Source organism: Artibeus jamaicensis, unplaced genomic scaffold, assembly GCF_021234435.1.
Source record: "Artibeus jamaicensis isolate MK-2021 breed Jamaican fruit bat unplaced genomic scaffold, CSHL_Jam_final contig_233, whole genome shotgun sequence".
Lineage (NCBI taxonomy): Eukaryota > Metazoa > Chordata > Mammalia > Chiroptera > Phyllostomidae > Artibeus > Artibeus jamaicensis.
Window position 1 is genome coordinate 54,196,384 of NW_026521486.1, and position 21,496 is coordinate 54,217,879.

Consider the following 21,496-nt stretch of genomic DNA (forward strand, 5'->3'; position numbering starts at 1 on the left):
CCAGCCGATCCAGGTATCCGGGGAAGGGCGCACACAGCCTCCCCACCCTTAGAGTAGTCACCCCACAACCGCCTCGGCTCCACCCCGCCCCTCCACCTCCAAACCATTTCCTCGCAGTAGCTCTGCCCTTTCTCCCTCGGCCCAACCCCCTCCACTAAAGGTTACAACTCAAGGATCCTAGTACAGTCGGATTTTCCTGCCGAGACCACGCTTCTTAAACTCCCTAACGACTCCGCCTTCCTACTGAAGCCCGACCCTTCCCAGCGTGCCCGGCGATTCCAGCGTGCGAGGCCCACGGAGGGCAAGGCCCCAGGGCCTGGCTTAGGGGCGCGAAAGGCAGGCTGGGAGTTATAGTTCACGAGTCCGTGAGAACCACTAGAGGTTGGCTGTGGAAAGGACTCGTTGTTCCAGCATGCTCTGCGCCTCAGCCCGCGCGCTCGCAGCTTCTCGCACTCGCCCGCCCGCTCCCTTGCTAGCTCGCGCTTTTGCTCGCGCTTTTGCTCGCGCTCTTCTCGCAAATCGAAGGAGCTCTGACCACAGCCTGTGGCTAGGAAGGGAGACCGAGGCGGCGGCTCAGAGGAACGAGGCTGCAGTGGTGGTGTCGGCGGGAAGATGTCGGGTGAGGACGAGCAGCAGGAGCAAACTATCGCCGAGGACCTGGTCGTGACCAAGTATAAGATGGGGGGCGACATCGCCAACCGTGAGTGCGGCCTCAGGGGTCCGGGTTCTGGGCTGAAAGATAGAGGTTAGGGGACAGCACTAGGCTGGCCCCAGAGCGGCTGAGCGGTGGGGTCCTGCCTAGTGAGCTACTGAGGGTTCCGCGCCGGTCCGCTGAGGGTGGCGCGGTCCGCTGGTGGTGGGCAGACTGTGTCGCGTCTGGGACCTGAGCGTCCAGGCCTGGGTTGTTGTCTGGAGGTGCGGGCGGACGACGGGGAAGAGCTCAGAATAGGGTACCTGGCCGGCACAGACCTTAGGCCGTTGCTAAGGAGGCAAGGCGCATCTTCTGCTCACCCTTTCGTTTGGATCCCTGCCTCCTCTAATTTTGGCAGCGGCGAGGCCACCTCGAAAAGGAAGCACCTAGCTGTTGGCAACGGAAGAGCCCCTCTATTTTGTCGCGGCTCCCCGGCGTCAGGAGCCAAGCCGGCACATGTTGCCGGGTCCCTGTGCAGATCGCCAGCTGCCTTCTTCCTACCGTCGCTGACACCAGCTTCCCTAACACGTGCTTTGCTTAAGTCTTTCGTTCTTTACTTCAGCTCTTTCCCTTTTGGGGGTCCCCTTCCTCTCCTGGGCCAGCTCACGGACCGTTGGAGGGCACTCATGGAGTTCCTGACACTCTCTTGGACGTATATCTGGCATTTTCTTGAAGTTGTTCATTACTGTCTTCAGTCTGTGCAGGAAGCCTTAGTTAGCCTTCAACTTTGATTGTTATCAGGCACTTGACAACTTTAAGAGTGTTTCTGAGGTCTTCACCCCGGCTAGACAAACTTGTGAATAATACTGGAAGGGGAAGGCTGATCTTGGGATCTCAGAAGTCATCCTTATTAGGACTACTCAGACTTTCTCAGCAGCTGCCTGCCACTGTAGGCAGATGTCTCACTTTCTATTTTCTGTATTTCCAATTCACCTTCCCAATTTCAAACCCAGTCCAGGGGACAGCAGGCGCTTATCTTTAGGCTTTTTTTAGTCGTTTTGACAGTAGAGATAGGTTTTAGGGTGCCTCTGGTCCTACTTGTGAAAACGTGAGTTTCAGGCTCCAAAGAATTACCAAAACTTAGATCAAACAAATCAAACCTGAAGTCAGGATGGGACATGGAGACACTCTATCACATAATGGACATTTATTATAGTGCCCCTATTTTTGGTATTTGTATATAAGTGATTTGAATCAGAAAAAATGTTTTCCCTCTTGCAATTTATAACTTCTGGGGTCCTTATGATTGCAATTACAAGCTTGGAACTCTTTTGGGTCACATACCTCTTTGCCAAAAGCTATAAGCCGTGAGCCTGCTGAAGCTCAGGGACCTTAGATTAAGTCCTCTTGGTTTATATATTTGTTTGTGTGGAAATAAGTCTAATAAATTGAGTTATTAACACCTAATTGGGGTGTCTGAGACGGGAGAAGGTAGCATTTCACAGTGCAGCAGCTTTGAGTCAGCAGTTCTGTGCCTACTTTCCTGTCGTTCCTGATACCTCTGAATTCCTCCTAGTCTGCTTTGCGTGTGTATGAGATACCTTGGTGAGGTTTATAATTCTGCCCTACCACATTGCAGGTATCTTTGGCAAGTCTTCCTTGCCTAGGGAGACATCATATATACCCAGTTGTCATGTATAAGGAAGGGATGGGAATTTTTACTTCTTTATTTTAGGAGAGGAAGGTAGAAATTTAGAGGTTACAGGTTGATACATTCCAAAAGGTAAAATATATTCCTTCAGCCTTAAGGTAATGTCACTAGAGAGTATTAGAAACTCTGGAGCCAACTTCTAGATATTGCTTAGATTGTAGTTTGTTTGTTTGTTTTTAATAGAATAGAAGACCTCTTTTTTTTTTAATAAAAAGTTTTTTAGTTTATTTATTTTTAGAGAGAGAGGAAGGGAGGGAAAAAGAGAGGGAGAGAAACATCAATGTGTGTTTGCCTCTCATGTGTCCCCTACTGGGGACCAGGCATGTGCCCTGACTGGGAATCAAATTGGCAACCCTTTGGTTCACAGCCCGTGCTCAATCCACTGACCTACACCAGCCAGGGCTACTTAAATTGTAACTTAGACAACACATGTGGGACTGACATGGTGGGATTCTGCCCCCAGGGGTTCTTCGGTCTTTGGTGGAAGCATCCTGCTCAGGTGTGTCGGTACTGTGCCTGTGTGAGAAAGGTGATGCCATGATTATGGAAGAGACAGGAAAAATTTTCAAGAAAGAAAAAGAAATGAAGAAAGGTAAAAAAATCAATCCCCCACTAATTTCCCAAGTTTGACCCTTATTTGATCCTGTTTGTCAGAACGATGTAACTCTCACCCCACCTCCGGCTGAGATATTTGGAGTAGCAAGTGGGTTACGAGAGTTTCCCACCCAATGCAAACTGATTAAACTTAGGCAAGACCCTAAAGGTGGTCCTTCCACTTTTCTGAGGGGCAGTAGGGTTCAAAGAGAGCAAGGCAGTAAGGCCGATGATTCTGTCTTTGCAGGTATTGCCTTTCCCACCAGCATTTCAGTAAATAACTGTGTATGTCACTTCTCCCCTTTGAAGAGTGACCAAGACTATATTCTTAAGGAAGGTGACTTGGTAAAAATGTAAGTTTAAATCATTTTAGAGAGCTTGTCTTTTTCCTAAGCATTTACATAGTCCCAGTTGTTAATGCTGTATACTCTGCTCTTTTCAGTGATCTTGGGGTCCACGTAGATGGCTTCATCGCTAATGTGGCTCACACTTTTGTGGTTGGTGTAGCTCAAGTAGGTGGTCTTGCTTTGAATTTGTGCAGCCTGTGGGGAAAGGGGAGGGTATACTAGTTTCTTATCCCTACCCTCTAATACCATGTAAGTTTCAAGAGTATATAGATAAATAAAAGGTAAAAGGGGTATTTTCTCTCCTGCTCATTGGCTGGCCTTACATAGTGGGCACACAGATAGTAACTGAATAACCAGCTGAGACCTTTCCAGGAAGGCACTGATTATATTTCCTTATCTACAGGGCACCCAAGTAACAGGGAGGAAAGCAGATGTCATCAAGGCAGCTCACCTTTGTGCTGAAGCTGCCCTACGCCTGGTCAAACCTGGAAACCAGGTAAGCTGTTGAGTTCAGCTCCAAAACTCGGTAGAGCCAAAGGTGCACTAGGCATCTGCAACTATTCTATATTAACTTCCATTTTTTTTCACAGCCTCTTATAAAACAGAGAGCATTTTATTTTTTTATTTTTTTAAGATTTTATTTATTTATTTTTAGAGAGAGGGGAAGGAAAGGAGAAAGAGTGGGAGAGAAACATCAATGTGTGACTGCCTCTCATGTGTCCCCTACTGGGGACCTGGCCTGCAACCCAGGCATGTGCCCTGACTGGGAATCTAACCAGCGACTCTTTGCTTCACAGGCCCGTGCTTAATCCACTGAGCTACACCAGCCAGGGCTGTATTTATTTATTTTTAGAGAGCGGTGAAGAAAGGGAGAAAGAGAGGGAGAGAAACATCAATGTGCGAGAGAAATATAGATTGGTTGCCTCTTGCACACCCCCAACTGGGGACCTGGCCCACAACCTTCAGTTCACAGGACCGCACTCAGTCCACTGAGCCGCATCAGCCAGGGCTAAAACAAATAGCATTTTACAATTAGCTACTTCATAGGATGGGAATTCTGTAAGAGAAGACACAGGAACTAAAGAGCTTAGTAATGAGTAGCAGCCCCTGAGTGCCTACCATAGACAGCTCCATGTTCACTCCGTGGGGATATATGGAACCTACAGAGATCATTCCTTTTTCTTGTTTTTGATGTGTGTCCCTGAAAATAATTTGAGGTAGATACTTATAATAAAGTACAGGTATGGTTTTTGAAAAGACTTTATTTATTTTTAGAGAGAGGAGAAGAAAGGGAAAAAAATATCAACGTATTTGCCTCTTACAAGTCCCCTACTGGGCACCTGGCCTGCGAGCTAGGCAAGTGCCCTGACTGGGAATTGAACCAGCAACCCTGTGGTTCACAGGCCGGCAGTCAATCCACTGAGTTACACCAGCCAGAGCAAGTACGGGTATGTTTTAAAACTCAATTTAAAAAAATTATAAAACAGACCCTGGCTGGTGTAGCTCAGTGGATTGAGCGCGGGCCTGCGAACCAGGCAATCGTGGTTCGATTCCCAGTCAGGGCACATGCCTGGGTTGCAGGCTGATTCCCTGCAGGCCAGTTTCCAGCAGGGGATGCATGAAAGGCAACCATACATTGATTAAAAAAAAAAAATTATACAACAGTAATAGTGCTGGTAAACTGGTGACGAAGGAAGGCTAATAGTTCTATATCTTGAAAAACAATATTGGGAAGCCCAGGGATCATAAACTTCTCATGAATTAATACAATTTAATACATTAAACCATGAGTGGAGATATTTTTTTTACGTATTGATTTTAGAGAAAGAAATGTTTTATTGTTGTTTTGTTTGTTTTTGCTGTTCCACTATTTATGCCTTCACTAGTTGATTCTAGTATGTGTCCTGATTGGGGATAGAAGCCACAGCTTTGGTGTAGCAGGACAATGCTCTAACCAACCGAACTCCCTTGCCAGGGGAGACGTTTTTTTAACACTTAAGTTTTCAGAGACCTGTTTGATACCTAATACCTAAAGTATTGTCTTTTGGCCGTGGCTGATGCAGCTCAGTGGACTGAGCACAGGCCTGCAAACCAGAGTATTGCGGTTTGGTTCCTAGTCAGGGCACATGCCTGGGTTGCAGGCCAGTTCCCAGCAGGGGACTCATGAGAGGCAACCATACATTGATGTTTCTCTCTCTCTCTCCTTCCCTTCCCCTCTAAAGATAAATAAATAAAATCTTAAAAAAAAAAAAGTATTGTCTTTTGTCTTGCTCCCTTTTTTGTGCTCTTGTTCTTCATGCTTTTAATCAATTTGTAATTCATCCCCAATGTTACTTAACTGCATAATTTTCATTTAAACCTCTTAGTTTTCTTATAACGATACCTACTTCATTGAGCTGTTATGAAGCTCTTTGAACAGTACTAGGCACATAGTAAACACGTTAACTAGTATCATTTTACACACTTATTATTTATATTTGTATATTTAAATATTGTATATCTTCACTGGAAGGTAGTTTTGTCTGGCTATGACATCAGACTTTCTGGGTTCTTGCCCTATTGCCACCTCTTACTAATTAAAAATCAGTTCAAATTTCCTCATCTGTAAAATAGGAAAAGTAAAATTGTGCCTTATTTTCACAGGGTTTTTGTGATGATTGAGATGATCCATGTTGTGATTAAAATATGTGCTAGTACCTAGCACATATTTTAATACTATTAGCTGGGATTAGTTATTCACTTTTCTTTTCATCTAAGAATCGTAGCTTAGGTAAGGATCAGATCATGTTTGAAAGAGGTAAGAGGAAAATAAGAGTTTGTTGTCCCTTCTCAAAGGTTAGAATGTCATGTATAATGGAATAAACACAGAACGTCTCATCATAAAACCTGGGTTTATACCAGATTTTTTGTTGTTTTTTGTAACTTATTGATTCATTTAATAGAGAGACATCAATTTGTTGTTCCACTTATTTATGCATTCATTGGTTGGGTTTTTTTTTTTATTATATATTTATTTGTAGAGAGGGGGGAAGGGAGGGAGAGAAATATCAATGTGTGGTTGTCTCTCGCACACCCCCAACTGGGGACCTGGCCTGCAACCCAGGCATGTGCGCCGACTGGGAGTCCAACCGGTGACCTTTTGGTCCATAGGTTGGCCCCCAACCCACTGAGCCACACCAGCCAGGGTCATTGGTTGGTTCTCATATATGCTCTGACCAGGGATTGAACCTGCAACTTTGACATACCAGGGCAGTGCTCTAACCAACTGAGGTACTCAACCAGGACTATACCAAGTTCATTCTGTTCTCTAGTTTAATCCTGGACAAATCATTTAAGCTTTCTGAGCCTCAGTGTCCTCATCTTCTAGATTGGGATATAGAAGTGCCCTACTCATGTTCCAGAATTGCTGTCTAATTAGACCATCTTTGTGAAAGCCCTTTGTAAAAGGATATGCAAGTGTAAGGTATCTTTAGGTTGTAGGGACTGATAGGGCCATGACATGAAAAAACCGAGTCCTTGTACTTTATGGGGACATTAGAACTCTCAGTTGTTTTATGCTTCTTACTCACGTGGTAGAGAATTTATTAGGCCCTAATATCTCACCTTTTATTTGGTCTTGTACTTCTAGAACACACAAGTGACGGAAGCCTGGAACAAAGTTGCCCACTCATTTAATTGCACGCCAATAGAAGGTGAGACCTCAGATAACAGGGTTGAGGGGCCAAGTACCTAGTGATTTAGCAGAATTCAGGCCTTTTCCTCCCTTGAGGATCCATCCCAGCTCTAGTACAGTCTAAGCCAAAGACGTCAGTGCCCTCCATTTCTATAGCCAGTCACCTTTCTCTTACTGCCCGCCCCATCAAACTACTTAGGGGGGTGGATTTGGAAACCTTTTGGGATTCTAGATAGCTGGTACCATAGGCTTTGTCCTCTCTACAGGTATGCTGTCACACCAGTTGAAGCAGCATGTCATCGATGGAGAGAAAACCATTATCCAGAATCCCACAGACCAGCAGAAGTAGGTGCCAATCCCACCCTTCACCTTCCACCATACCAGACTAGTGATGAATTTTTTTTCTTCTGAACTTCTAGCCTAATTTTGTTCACTTTCTACTCCAAACCAGGAACTACTTACTGCTCCTTATGGTTCCCTTTTTCTTCCTTTTAGGAAAGACCACGAAAAAGCTGAATTTGAGGTACATGAAGTGTATGCTGTGGATGTTCTCGTCAGCTCAGGAGAGGGCAAGGTGAGGAATGTTTACCAAAGCTAGCAAGAGGGATGACTGAGGGTGTGTTCCAAGAGCACCAGAACAAATGTGACCTAACTTACTCTTTTAGGCCAAGGATGCAGGGCAGAGAACCACCATTTATAAACGAGATCCTTCTAAACAATATGGCCTGAAAATGAAAACTTCACGTGCCTTCTTCAGTGAAGTTGAAAGACGTTTTGATGCCATGCCATTTACCTTAAGGTATACTGCACTTAACAAGGACAGGACTTGGAACTAGCGTGAGTCATAGACCACACACCCAGGAACACTGTTTCTTCCTCCACCCCTCCCTCTCCCTCCCCTCCTGCCTAGACTTGTAATTCCAGCCTTCATGCAAGGGTTCTCTTATGCTCCCCATATCCCTCATTGAAGGGAATGTGAAAGAGCAGTTCTAACCATGATTTTTGCCTAAGGGTAGGAGCTACTTAAAAACATGAGCAAAATGGTAGGTAAGACTTGATATGGAGTTAAGGATCCCTGAATTTGTCTTCTACCAGAGCATTTGAAGATGAGAAAAAGGCCCGGATGGGTGTGGTAGAGTGCGCCAAACATGAATTGCTGCAACCGTTTAATGTTCTCTATGAGAAGGAGGGTAAGTTCTAAAAGAAGTATTTAGAACTGGGTATATGATTCCTTCCTTACTCCCTATATGTTATATAAAAAGTATAACAAGGGACCATTTTATCAAAATACTTCTCTCTTCCGTAGGTGAATTTGTTGCCCAGTTTAAATTTACAGTTCTGCTCATGCCGAATGGCCCCATGCGGATAACCAGTGGTCCCTTTGATCCTGACCTTTACAAGTCTGAGATGGAGGTCCAAGACGCAGAACTAAAGGTTAGTGTGGGCTGCAAAGTGGGGAGCACATGGAACCTGTCCTGGAAGTGAGGATTACGTGTCAGCAAAGTGTCCTGGAAAAGAGCTACAATTTTGAAGTGAGACTGTTTCCTCCAAATTCCTCAAAATTTGTTTTCCTTCTTTCTATTGTCCAGGCCCTCCTCCAGAGTTCTGCAAGTCGGAAAACCCAGAAAAAGAAAAAAAAGAAGGTGTGTTACTACTACCCCTCTTTGGCGGGATCAGCCTGATCCCTCTTCCACTTTCCTGGGTCGTGGTGTGGTGTACATTTGTGTATGTCTTCGTTTCCCCCCTTCTCAGCCCTGACCTAGAGAATTAAGGGTATTTTTGTCCTTGGTTCCCCAAACAGTACCACAAGGAAACTTGACAGTGTGCTTCCTCTTTTTCCCATGAATATAGGCCTCCAAGACTGCAGAGAATGCCACCAGCGGAGAAACATTAGAAGAGAATGAAGCTGGGGACTGAGGCGGGGCCCATCTCCCCAGCTTGCTGCTCCTGCCTCATCCCCTTTCCACCACACCCCAGGCTCTGAAGTGCAGTTCGTCTTCACCCAGGACCGCCAGCAGATCGGGGTGTCTCCCTGCCCCCCATCCCAGTCTCCCGACCCAACCCCTTCCAACAACAACCAGCTCCAACTGACTCTGGTCTTGGGAGGCCAAGCTTCCCAGCCACTGAAGACTACTTTAACTAGAAAAGACAAATTCAGTAATAAAATCAGGAGTCAAAATCCATCGTCTTCAAGCCCCTCTTTCTAGCCTTTTTCTACCACTCTCTGCTTGGTCAAGGTTTATGGCCCTACAACAGAATAGGGAGGAGGCTAAAGGAGCCACCACCGCTAAAACTTCAGCTGAAATTTTTTTATACACTCTGATGTCAGCATTTTTCCATCTGTTGGGGCTTGTTCCTCTCTTTTCCCACTCTTCCCAAGTATTTTATCTGGCCTCAAAGTAGAGAGGAACTGTTCTTCAGATTTGTTTTTATTCACATGTGGTAGATTCCTTTTTTGATCCAGGCTGTCCAGTCAGGCCCCTCCCTTTTTTAGGAGCTGGAGCCTGCACTTAACAAGGGATTCTCATCTACGAAATGATCCTCGTTTGTAAATCTTTTTAGTCATTTTTGTTCTGCAGGGTTCTTTACAGCTCTCCCTCTCCTCCCCAAAGCTGTAAAGAAGGAACTCATTTCAACCAGTCTATTTCTTTGGAGCCAGTGGGGTCTTCCCTTGCTCCATCTTAAAAACCTGAGCTGGAAGCTCGACTGTGGTTTTCTTTTTTGAAATATTTTGATCTCCCTCCCTGGACCAGGAACCAGAGGAGCAGACTGACTGAAGAGACAACTCCTGGCTTTCTAAAGCTGTGGACTTGAATTGGGTGAATTGCTAGGGGTTTGGAGAGAAAGGTGACGAATTTCATTCAGTACCTCTGGCATGCTGTCCCAGGGAACCAGGGCTCCTGCTAACTTATGAGGTTTTTAAACATTGAAAATGACATGGTGTTAAAATAAATTTGGATTTGCTCATAATCATGTGCCTTTGCTGCTCTTATTTGATGCAGGTGGGTGTTAGTTGAAGCGATCATTTGGAGCTGTTTTTCCATGAGCTGTATTCTCTCTAAAACAGGGACTGTTTCCCCAACCCAAAGAAAAATCCTAGATAGTAAATTTTCAGTGGGGGCTTGATTTAATTTTCTAAAGTGAAAACACCAACCTTGCTGCTGCTGACATTTTGTTCAGGACTAACGTTTAATGTGTACTACAAAATACATAAGGTCTGTTCAGAAGGTATCCAGCCATGTAATACAGAAAACATTTATTGAAGAAGACACAAGAAACCTACAAAGGACAATGATGCCTCTGTCCCCTTCAAAGCTGGCACCTTGGGACTTCACTCAGTTTTCCCGTTGCCGTCAGTTGCCGTGTCATATTTTTCTGAATCTCAGTGATGGTCTGAAATCTCTTCCCTCAAAGGTGATTTTAGTTTTGGGAAAAGCCAGGAGTTGCAGGGTGCCATATCTGGGCTGTAGTGGAGCATTGAGTCACCTGGGTGATTTCATGTTTCACCAAAATACCCTTCACCATAGGTGGTAGCATAAGCAGGCACATTGTCCTTATGAAGCTACTAATCACCAGTTTCCCCTAGCTGTAGCCTTCTGAATCATCTGGATGGTTTTGGCAGAGGAACGTTCAAGCTTAACGTAAAATTTAATGCAGATTCATAGCTCCGCCTGCTCTACCAGTTAGTTTGAATGCTAGGGCCATGAGGTGCACATCCTCACTCAAAGGTGTCCACTGCCCCTGCTGACTAGTACAGTGAAGTTGTCACTGTTCGCACCTGCACATTCCAGTCCACTCTCCTTGGCTGCCAGGTTATACTGATGTCTTGCAAACCACTCTTGTTATATTAACAATAGGTGGATTTTTCCTGGACAGACCTCGCAAAACTCTATGCAAGTGTTTATCTTGACTTAGGAAGCCAGGAAGGATGCCTTTAGTGTTGTGAAAATTTTCTGGGCCAGCCTAAAATAAATAATTTATTAGATTTGAGTATCTTAATATGTGAGGCATGCTGACCTAGAAATACCACAGTGAAGAAAACAGCTCTTCATAAGAGCTTATAGATTGGGCAATCAACAGGTAAAATCCTAGTTGACTTGATAATGAAATAATTCTGGTTTGGCTTTCATTTTTATCCTCAAAAACTATATTATGATGATGAAAATACTAAAACTATTTAAACACTTAGAACAAGGGTCCCAAGTTTTAAAAACCTTGTTTTAATAGAGTTAAAAGGGTGATGTGTTACTGCATAAGTTACAAGGGGAAACCACCAAAACAAGGAGGGATTACAAACAAAAAACCTTGCCGTATCAGTGACTGAGGTAAAGTATGGTTAAGGATTCCTTTCCATTCTTCACAACTAACTAGCCAAATCTTTACCTATCCGTTTACCAGGTGCTTCTGACCTGTCATACCCTGATACTGGTAAGTTCTTTAGCATACAAAATACCATTCTTGGCTCTAGATAAGACAGCCATCTCCCCCTCTCCATTGGTAGGGAGAATCATTGAATTACTTTCTGAACCAGATGCATTATGGCAAGCAATCTAATTACATTCTGTCTCAGGCAAAGGGGAAGATCACAGCTGGCTAGGAAAGTTTATCTTGACAACCCGACTTTATATATCCTCCCATGTTCTGTAACCTTAGAGCCTCTGGAGGTTCGAAAGAGTCTCCCCGCAGCAATTTAGTGTAAAATATAAGGCAAACCAGTAAACAAATTAGGAATTTTTGTACAGTACGCACCTATTCATAATAAAATGGAGGTGTCTCAGGAAACTGCAACTCCCATAAAGCAATGAGGGGAATGGCGGAAGTCGCTATCCTTTGCTCGCCTACTCTTCCAGGTGTCATATTGGAAATAGGTGCTCACGTTTAAATAACACAGTGCCCTCATAACAAAACCGGGGATGGGGGATTTCGTAACTCAAATTCACAATACACTTTTCCAAGAGAAGTAAATCACTTATCAGTTATCTGAGGAACCGGAAGCCATCGTTACTCCCCTGGAGGTAGGGCCAAGCTGCGGAAGTGACGACGATGAGCGCTCCCTTAAATACCCGTAGGCGGGGAATTGGCCTTCTCTCGGCCTTAACGCCATCTTCTTAGGTGGGTTACGTTTGCGGCCTGTGTGTGGAGTTCGTGTACAATCCATTAACATCTAGTGTCTGCACTTACCATCATCACAGCAAACTAACTGTAGCCTTTTTCTTTTTACCCGTAGAAACCTCTGCGCCATGAGAGCCAAGGTAAGCAGTCTCTGACTGTAAGCTGAGCTGTAGGAGTTGAGGATTGGGGGTGGAGATCCAGGCAAGGGGAGTCCGCCATGGTTTCCGAACCGCTGGGTTCTTAAGATCGTAAAAAACTAGTGGTAGAGGAAGGATAACGTGCGGAGAAGCAGAAAAGGTGGCTGGGTAAGTGTACGGAGAGAAGAGCGCACGCGGATTTCGGGGGCTACTTGCTGGGGCGGGGGCCGGGTTTAGGAGACTTTATTGTTGTGAATACTGCGACTAAGCCTTAATGTTTGGTCGACAACCTGCCTGGTTTTAAATGCTGCTCTCCACATCCCTATTTAAAGCTGTCACTAAAACCAATGACCTTTTTTATTCTTTGTCTCTGGTTATGATCTGTTGCCAGTGGAGGAAGAAACGAATGCGCAGGTATGTTAACCATTGCGGGCACCAGGGGAGGGAAGTGAATGGAGTATGCCTTGGACAAAACTTCGGAGTAACATTTGGTTTAGAAATCTAAAAGAGTATGAGGTTTAAAATGTTTTGAGATTTGTCAGGCCAAAATGTAGTGCTTGAACATTTCACCACTTTGTATTGTGCGCACATTAAGATGGACTACGCTGGCTTGAGGGCAGGGGTTGTATTCCTTTGTCTGCTTTTCAGGCTGAAGCGCAAAAGAAGAAAGATGAGGCAGAGGTCCAAGTAAACTGCTAGTTTGTGTACCCATGGAAGCCACGGGAGCAGAAATAAAGGAAGCCAGAGGCCAGGGACACTGGTACAAATTGTTCGACTGCATGCCTGCTATCGAGAACTTGTCGATGGATGTGGAACATACAAGTCTGATCTCCGAGACCACCTTTTGAAAGAGACCCACGCTGCTCTTACAACAACAGTCCCTTTTGGTCCTTTTCCCTGGACCTGTGACATTCTGGACTGGTTCTGTTAACATTTGTGGCTGAATGTGTACAATAAATCATCTCTTCTTAGTTGAAGAAAACGATGTCTATTTTGTGGTTTTTATGGTTCCGTTGGCTGGGGAGTCTATCAGTACAGTGGGCCCTGTTACTACTCAGTGTTGTAGAGGTTGAAGCTACAAAGCCTACTCCAGGGGTGTGGACCCTACCCCTACACACAACCCAACCCTACCCACATCTGCTCCCCGGCCCTCATAATGGAAGCTTGGGGAACCAGGTAGTTTGCCGGCAAGTAGGTGCAAACAGTTCTGCCCAGCTCCTTATTTTCCCGGGTTACGTTCAGTGAGTCGCTTTCTGCACGTTTGAAAGTGTTGTGTCGGGTTGTCATGGTGACTCGCAAAGCTTGCTGGGAACTTCCTGCGTCTAGTACCGCAAGTAATGACACCATAGAGTATAGTTCCGGGTCTGGTGGCTAGAGCGTCATTTCTTCCGCAGGAAGCGGAAGGGCTATTGGGCAGGCGGCTCTTTGTCGAAGCTAGAGGACCGGCAGGCGGCAGCAGCAACTACGGCGGCGGCGGCAGGTGAGGGAGGCGGGAGACTTAGGTGGAGGCCGCGCCCGGAGGGGAGGAGTCGGGCCGGCCCAGCGGCCGAGCTCGGTTGGGCTACAGAAGGCCCCCCAGGACTGAGCTGGCTCTTGGTGACCCATGGACGAGCCCCATTTCTAACTGACCTCGCTTCGCGAGCAAACGCCAGCTCCGTGACGTCACAGCCCTGCTCATCTCAGCTTGAAGTCACCTGCAGTCCCTCTCCCCGCTTCACTTCGTGCTCCCTTAGTATCCTGTTAACCTAACCCAGGGCTGAGCTCTGGTAGCACTGCACAGACCTGCCACGCTAGAAGATTTGCTGCGGGAAACTCCTAAGACTTTTTTTCGCAAACTCTGGGGTGTCACGAAGCGTCATAATCACCGCCCCCAAGTCTAGTCTGCCGTTCCACTGCACTGTCAGTCGCTGCGTTTGCACAGCTCCCCATTTGGAGTTCCTGACCCCCAACCCTAGGCCAGTCTGTAATACCCACATTCTCCTTCCTCTTGAGGGAGAGCACCCCTCACCCTTTGTTCACTCCGCTGGTTATCCACCCCATCCTGGTAGGCTCTCCAAATTAGTTCTATTTTTCACTTTTCTTACTTACAACTTCTCCCTTTGACAGGTGAAGTTTAGTTGACACCCTGAGGAAATCTCGATGTGCCCAGAGCTCTTGCCATTTTGTCATACCTTTTTCGTGTAACAGTCACCCCATTCTTAGTCCTCCATTCTTACCCTTTCTCCCACCCAAGTATTTGTTTTTTTCCTGTTCAGAACCCAGCAGTGATGTGGAGGTGGAGACCCTCAGGAGCCCCGGACTTCACCTGAGCTACCTCAGGTATCGAACAATCCTGGGAGAGTTGGGTGGGGCTGAATACTGTATCAGATTATCTGCATCTGGTGGGACTTGCAGTGTGGGCCAGGCTTGGATAGATGGCATTTATTTTTCGCCAGGTCACTTCCCTTTTAGTAAAAGTTTGTATCTTCTCTTTCATCACTTTTTCTTGAGTGTTTCTATTATTCTGGGACTACCTCCCTTTAGAGGAAGAGAACTCTTCTTTTTTAAAGATTCTCTTGTAACTCTCGCCTCTGGTCAGTTCATTTTAGCGAGATCTGAAGGCAAAGGCAATGGGTGGGTGTTTAGAGATCAAGGCCAGAGAAATTGGAAAGTTTCCCTTACAAGGAGAAACGATATGAAGTTTTCCTATTTGAACAGCAGGGGGAGCCTGAACACTGCCTAAGAAAGGTTTACCAGGTCAGACACTTGGTAGCTGGGACTCCAGTCTTGTAGGGGGTGGGGTGAGGGCGGGCTAGAACCAGGGCAGTTGACTGACATTCCAGAGCTCTCTTGGGAAAGATGAGACTTAAAAAGCTTTTATAGAGTCTATAAATAAAGAAGATCTTTATGGGTGAGGAATGGTGTGGTTTGCTGTCAGTGGTATCTTTTCATGGAGTGTTAGGAAGGGATAGAGTGGGCAAAGTAAGGTCATTTGTTCCTCTGAAATTAACTCCTTCCTCCCACCTTCATCATGGAACACATGGTTTTGTCCTTTGGGAGTCTCTAAGTGGAGGTTCCAGCTGTAGAACTTTTCCCCTGAAGTGGAGGGGAAGGGGCTGACCACTGGGATTGATTGTGGTGTTGAGCTGGGAGGGAATACTAAGAAATGACAGGGTTAAGGACTACCCTCAAGCTAGTGACACAAGTCTCTTCACTCAGGATTTCCTGTGGTCTAGCGATACGATACTTTATAGTATCCATTACCCACAGCCCTAGTAGCTTACTGGCCCATTTTGGCCAAGATTCCCAGTCTCCTAGCCTATTCATACACTGCCAGTTTTAATTTCACTTCCACAACTTTAATAAGGTCAGTTCAGAAGGGAAAGTAGAATCCAGTACTACAGTATCCCTGCCCCCTCCTTGGCCTGCAGTCACTAGTGAGATGAGATGGCTTCACCCCAGCTCCCTCCCTTCTCCAATAGCCAGGCAAGTGTGAATCATTCTGACCCAGACCAGGTGCACAAGGGCCTGGGCGGGACTTCTGACAAGCCAGCCAGTCTGGGCAGAATTCTCATCTCTCAGGTTCTCCATCTCCAAAGCTGTTACCCCACTGGCCTGCCTCTTGCTGGACTGCCTATCCTAAGGTCGGGAAGAGTGAGAGTGTGGCCTCTGGAGGACTCTTGTTTGACACAGTTCTCCTTTTTCCTAGTGGTCACCAAGGGTGGCAAGAAAAGGAAGAAAGCCCTGAGTTGGGTGGGACCAGGATGCCTGACCGGGACAGCTATGCCAACGGCACTGGGAGCAGCGGTGGAGGCCCTGGAAACGGTGGCAGCGAGGAGGCCAGTGGGACAGGGGCAGGCAGTGGCGGGGCCAGCTCAGATGCCATCTGTAGAGACTTCCTGAGGAATGTGTGCAAGCGAGGCAAGCGTTGCCGATATCGCCATCCAGACATGAGTGAGGTATCCAACTTGGGGGTGAGCAAAAATGAGTTCATCTTCTGCCATGACTTCCAGAACAAGGAGTGTAGTCGCCCAAACTGCCGATTCATCCATGGCTCCAAGGAGGATGAGGATGGCTATAAGAAGACAGGAGAGCTTCCCCCTAGGCTGAGGCAGAAAGTTGCAGCAGGCCTGGGCCTTTCTCCGGCTGACCTACCAAATGGCAAGGAGGAGGTCCCTATCTGCCGGGACTTTCTCAAAGGTGACTGCCAGAGAGGAGCAAAGTGCAAGTTCCGTCACCTACAACGGGATTTTGAATTTGATACTCGGGGTGGAGGAGGCACTGGTGGTGGGGGCTCAACAGGCCCAGTCCCCCCAGGACGACGTCATGATCTCTATGATATCTATGACCTCCCTGACAGGGGCTTTGAGGACCATGAGCCAGGCCCCAAACGCCGGCGAGGTGGATGCTGCCCCCCAGATGGCCTCCATTTTGAATCGTATGACTATAGCCTGGCTCCACCCCGAGGGGTAGAGTGCAGACTGCTAGAGGAGGAGAATGCCATGCTCAGGAAGCGGGTAGAGGAGCTAAAGAAGCAGGTCAGCAACCTTCTGGCTACCAATGAGGTACTCCTGGAACAAAATGCCCAGTTCCGCAATCAGGCCAAGGTCATGACCCTGAGCTCCACTGCACCAGCAACTGAGCAGACTCTGGCCCCCACTGTGGGTACTGTTGCCACTTTTAACCATGGTATTGCCCAGACTCATACTACGCTCAGCAGTCAGGCTCTACAGCCTCGGCCTGTGTCTCAGCAAGAACTGGTGGCCCCCGCTGGAGCTCCAGCTGCTCCCCCAACTAATGCTGCACCTCCTGCTGCTCCGCCACCCCCACCCCCACACTTGAACCCAGAGATAACACCACTATCCGCTGCTCTGGCTCAAACAATTGCCCAGGGAATGGCTCCCCCACCTGTCTCCATGGCTCCTGTGGCTGTATCTGTGGCCCCTGTGGCCCCCGTGGCTGTATCGATGGCTCAGCCCTTGGCAGGAATCACAATGAGCCACACCACCACTCCCATGGTGACTTACCCCATCGCTTCCCAGAGCATGCGTATTACAGCCATGCCACACTGATGGGGCTAATGGACACTCCCCTGGTATAGCCTCCCAGGGCTGGGATCCAGGGTCCTTACCCACCCACTTGCCTAGCCGTCCCAGGCCCTGTCTCAAGGGCTTATTCAAGAACTAGGACAAGAGACTACAAAAGAGTTTACTTCTGAGAAGGGGTTGGGCTGGTGGGTTTTCTCTCACCTCCTTTTTATGAGGGTTCTCTTGTCCATCTTCAAGTTTCACAGAGGGGGCTTGCATAGGAGTGCACACCGCAGCCAGCAGAGAGGAAGGACTGACTGAGGGACTGTATGTCCCCTAATTGGAAGATGGCAACATGCCTGGTCTTGTCCTCTCTTTTGCACAGCACAGGTTCCAGCACTGGCTTTGGAAGAAAAAGTGCCCTGCCCAGAGGGAAAGCCAGGAAAGGTTGGGAAGTGGGTGGCCAGGTGAGAAGGCCTGGTAGGAACCTTCAGACAATTTGGGGTGTAGTCGAGTTGGGCAGTAACTGCGCCTGGGCCTGTGGGAAGGCGGGGACCATAGTACTCCGGCCCAAAGATGAGGGGAGCTTTCATTACCTTGGTTTGGCCTGGAAATTCATAGGGCAGGGCCCACCACTTTCCAAAGAAATAAACAATTATTTTTAACAAACAGAGGCAGTGAAAACTTGCTTAGATATCCTGTGTGGAAGATGGGAGTAGTAAACAGATGTCACGCCAAAATGGGGATGAAGACCCTCCCCTCACAGAACTGGGATAAAGTTAGGTGGAGACCACTGAAGAAGAGTAGGGACTCAGAATAAGACCAGATGAGACTTTGGGGAAGGCACTTCATGGGGTAAAAGCATTGGAACCACCTAGTCCAGTGTAAAAATAGTCCCATCTGTTCTAGTTTCTATCTGCATATACTATTCCCAGGTTGCTTTAGTAACCAGGGCTCCTAGGGTCATGTAGGGGGGCAGGTACTAAGGAGGGTGGATATGCTGGGAAATGGGAGTGGAATATGTATTAGCAGATCCTTATTCAAACAGCAGGGAGGGTGGTGGTTGCACTCTTGAGTTACCAGTGGCAGTTAATATTCCTCCTACCCACCCCCGCTCAGTTACCAGTGCCTTAAACTTTCAAGGTTCGGGAGGTGCTGGCAAAAAGTTCTGGGGGTGTCAATCTCAGGGTTTGTCCCTTTCTTCCCTCTGCTTCCATGTAGGACCACAGAGGTGTTAAATGTAATTAAGAGTTTGTCGTGGCAGGGTGGTTCAGTTGATAACTGTTGTCCTCATACACCAAGGTTGTGGGTTCAATCCCCAGTCAGGGCACATATACAAGAATCAACCAGTGAATGCATAAATAAGTGGAGCAACAAATGGATTTCTCTCTCTCTCTCTAAAAATCAATAAATAAACTAAAAAAAAAAAAAGTCAAGGTTGAGGGCCCCAATAGCGAAACCTCAGTTCCTCTTCAGCTCATAGCTGATACAGAGGAAAAACTCATGTCCAATCTAATGGGGCAGTGGATTTGGAGGTAGAGACAGTGATCCTGTGTTACTCTCCCCCAATCCTGACTCCTGCTACCTCTTGTTCTCTTGCCTGGTTTTATCTGGGGTTGGAGTTGGTGGGCTAGGTCAAGGCCAGGCCAGTAAAAAAACAAAACTAAACTAAAGGCTAAAGGTGGGCAAACACTGAAATATTTGTGGATTTTAGAAGCTACACAGTAATAAGGTAAATGTTGATTTTTCTGGCACAATTTTGGATTATTAAAAGAAATGGTTTATGAGCATTTAGAGAGACGAGTGTGATCATAGATGAATTTGTCCCAGCCAAATGCTGGCACACTTAACTTTATTTTCATTTTGCTAAGTATTTCTAAGGAGGGAGATTTGGGGAACTGACACATTGCCATGTCCTTTACTAATGTACTTCAGCTAGACGACCAGGAATATACCTGCAATGGAACAAACTGGGTTTAATGCTCATCGCAGTGATGGAGGGCTCGCACCATGGGGAACTGGGGTGTGCCTCAGTGAAAGGGTGTTAGAAAAGAGTTACAGGACTTATGCTCTGGTAAGTGATTTTGGGGAAGGTTAAAGGAAGTGGGGCTTCATTCTGGGTTGGGTGCTGACAGGAAAGCAGGGATAGGTAATTCGATGGGTATCTTTATCTTATCCAGAAATAGGACAGACCGGAGTGCAGTGAAACTGTGATTGGTAATGAAACAGCAGTCACTCAGCTGGGAGAGGGACATGTTTGCTATTTTGTGGTTTGCACACTGACCTTTTATGCTTAAACAAAATTGTGATTTTTTTTTTTTTTTGCCTCACTTCATCACAGTCACTGAGTACCCTTGTCCTATGTTGGTGATTTGTGAGCTCGATTGTGTCCAACAGAAGAGCACTGTTTCCTACCTGTGAGCCCGGTTCAGCCCCACCACCTCCGAAGCCTGGCTGTGTCAGGCCAGTTCACAGATGTCAGGAGCTGCTCACCTCTTTCTCTCCTCCCAAGTCACTGCAAATAAAAGAATAATTAGGAATCACTTAATAGTACAATTTGGTGGAATCCAAACTGAACATTTTATGTAGTAAATATTGATTAGTGCATTCGTGTTAGGGAAAATCTGTAGTCTCTAGTGATACCATACCAAAGGGTGTGGTTCTTTTTTTTTAACTTGTATAAAAGTATGAAAGTCTCTGTTATCAACATAACAGAAGGACATATGAAGTAATATTGAAAGTGTTTGTAACTTGGATTGACTAAATCCAAGGGGTCAATTTGGATCAATTTGGATTGACCCTCCCCCTAAAAAATTGCTTGAGCCTGCTTGAGGAGTAAATGCAGAAATCTACATTAGCAATGAGAACAACACAGGACTTCCAATTGGCTACAAAAAAGGTCTTAGCTTTTTTTGGAACTCCATAGGGTAACAGACCCATGGTCATGCATTGTAAATATAGCAGTTCCGTGTCTGTCTGAATGTCTGAATGGAACCACTCCTGAAGTATTGTGTGTTCTTCAAAATGTAATCTTTAGAAGGCCACTGACAAACCAGTGGGGTAGCTGAATAGATATCTTTGGGGATACCCAACGGATATCTTTGAATATCCGACAGGCTGCCCAATGGAGAAAAGGTCCTGTCTTGCTGCATAGGAAATAAACAGGGAGTTCTAGAATAATAGCTAACATTTATTGAGTACTTAATGTAAGTCAAGGCACTTTATGTGCAATATCTAATTCACAACGTGATGTAGATATTAGTCTCATACCCATTTGACAGAGGAGAAAGGAGTCTTAAAGAGGATTAATCAGCCCTGACTGTAGTGGCTCAGTGGGTTGGGCATCATCCTGCAAACGGGAAGATCTCCCTTCCATTCCTGGTCAGAGCCCATGCCTTGGTTGCAGGCCAGGTCCCCAGTTGGGGGCGTGTGAGAGGCAATGGATCAGTGTTTCTCTCCCTTCCTTCCTTCTCTCTCTCATAGTAAATCAGTAAAATCTGAAGTAAATAAATATTTTTTTTAAAAAGGATTAATCAGCTCAGGGTTCCCCAACTAGAAGGGAATAGAGCCAGGAATGTAATCAGACAGTTTGACTCCCGACTTGGCATAACAAAGTTCTAATGTAGCGCCATCCAGCAATGAGACTACTTACTACATTGTTGTGGTTTGCTAGGAATAATACAGAGGAAATTTCCAACAGTTCTGTTGCCCTTCCATCTTGGAGAGGGGGCTAAAACCAGATTACCACATTCAATCATCTGCCTCCCCAAGGAAGCAACTGTAGTTTACATATAAATGCAGATTGCAAATCCAGGAAGTCTCTAAGGAAGACACGTCCTCTAACGGCCCTTCTTTTTTCAGTTACCATTTACTGCTTATCACCACCAGGTGGCACCTGGGCAGCAAAATTGTCAATGGGTGGGGACCCACCCTGTTTACTAGTTCTGGTGTCTGCATTGCAGCTGCTGATTGTGTGGCTCTTGGCCCCGCCTGGGAAGAGACCTTCCTGAGAATGAGTTTTTTGTGGTCCATATGCCATCTTCATTAGGAGGGTCTGACAGTCTAGATGGGTTGAGGAAGGGGAGAATTTTGGAACCTCCATAGGTTACCCTGTCTCCCATCCTAAGACCCCCTCTCCCTACTCCAGTGTTTGGCAAATTTCAGTTTATAGGGAGGCTTCCCTATAAGGAGCTTCATTCATTTTTCTCCTATAGTTCTTCATTAGCTGGGGAGCAGATCATCCTTACCTCCTTCAAACTCCTCAAGCTCCTTTTCAACCTGCTCA

General features: G+C 46.4%; 2 protein-coding genes and 1 long non-coding RNA gene across 4 annotated transcripts; all 3 read left to right on the forward strand.

Annotated features, from left to right (window-relative positions):
- The first annotated feature begins 415 nt into the window (after positions 1-415).
- On the forward strand, positions 416-9,926 carry PA2G4 (proliferation-associated 2G4). Its single transcript, XM_037144194.2, has 13 exons — positions 416-700; positions 2,806-2,934; positions 3,184-3,289; positions 3,379-3,448; positions 3,687-3,779; positions 6,912-6,975; positions 7,223-7,301; positions 7,452-7,530; positions 7,622-7,755; positions 8,052-8,146; positions 8,263-8,390; positions 8,546-8,599; positions 8,808-9,926. Exons 1-13 carry the CDS (start codon positions 613-615, stop codon positions 8,871-8,873), a joined length of 1,185 nt encoding a protein of 394 aa, XP_037000089.2. The 5' UTR covers positions 416-612; the 3' UTR covers positions 8,874-9,926.
- A 2,081-nt stretch (positions 9,927-12,007) lies between these two features.
- LOC119048556 (uncharacterized) lies at positions 12,008-13,190 on the forward strand. Its single transcript, XR_005082362.2, has 4 exons — positions 12,008-12,068; positions 12,184-12,208; positions 12,597-12,619; positions 12,854-13,190. It is a non-coding gene; the product is annotated as an uncharacterized LOC119048556 (long non-coding RNA).
- A 414-nt stretch (positions 13,191-13,604) lies between these two features.
- On the forward strand, positions 13,605-18,642 carry ZC3H10 (zinc finger CCCH-type containing 10). 2 transcript variants are annotated; one of them, XM_037144196.2, is made up of 3 exons: positions 13,605-13,685; positions 14,461-14,524; positions 15,894-18,642. In XM_037144196.2, exon 3 carries the CDS (start codon positions 15,949-15,951, stop codon positions 17,254-17,256), a length of 1,308 nt encoding a protein of 435 aa, XP_037000091.2. In that variant the 5' UTR covers positions 13,605-13,685; positions 14,461-14,524; positions 15,894-15,948; the 3' UTR covers positions 17,257-18,642. The 2 variants fall into 2 exon arrangements, with proteins under 2 accessions (XP_037000091.2, XP_053517614.1); XM_053661639.1 differs by lacking the exon at positions 13,605-13,685 and adding an exon at positions 14,008-14,249.
- The last annotated feature ends 2,854 nt before the right edge of the window (positions 18,643-21,496 follow it).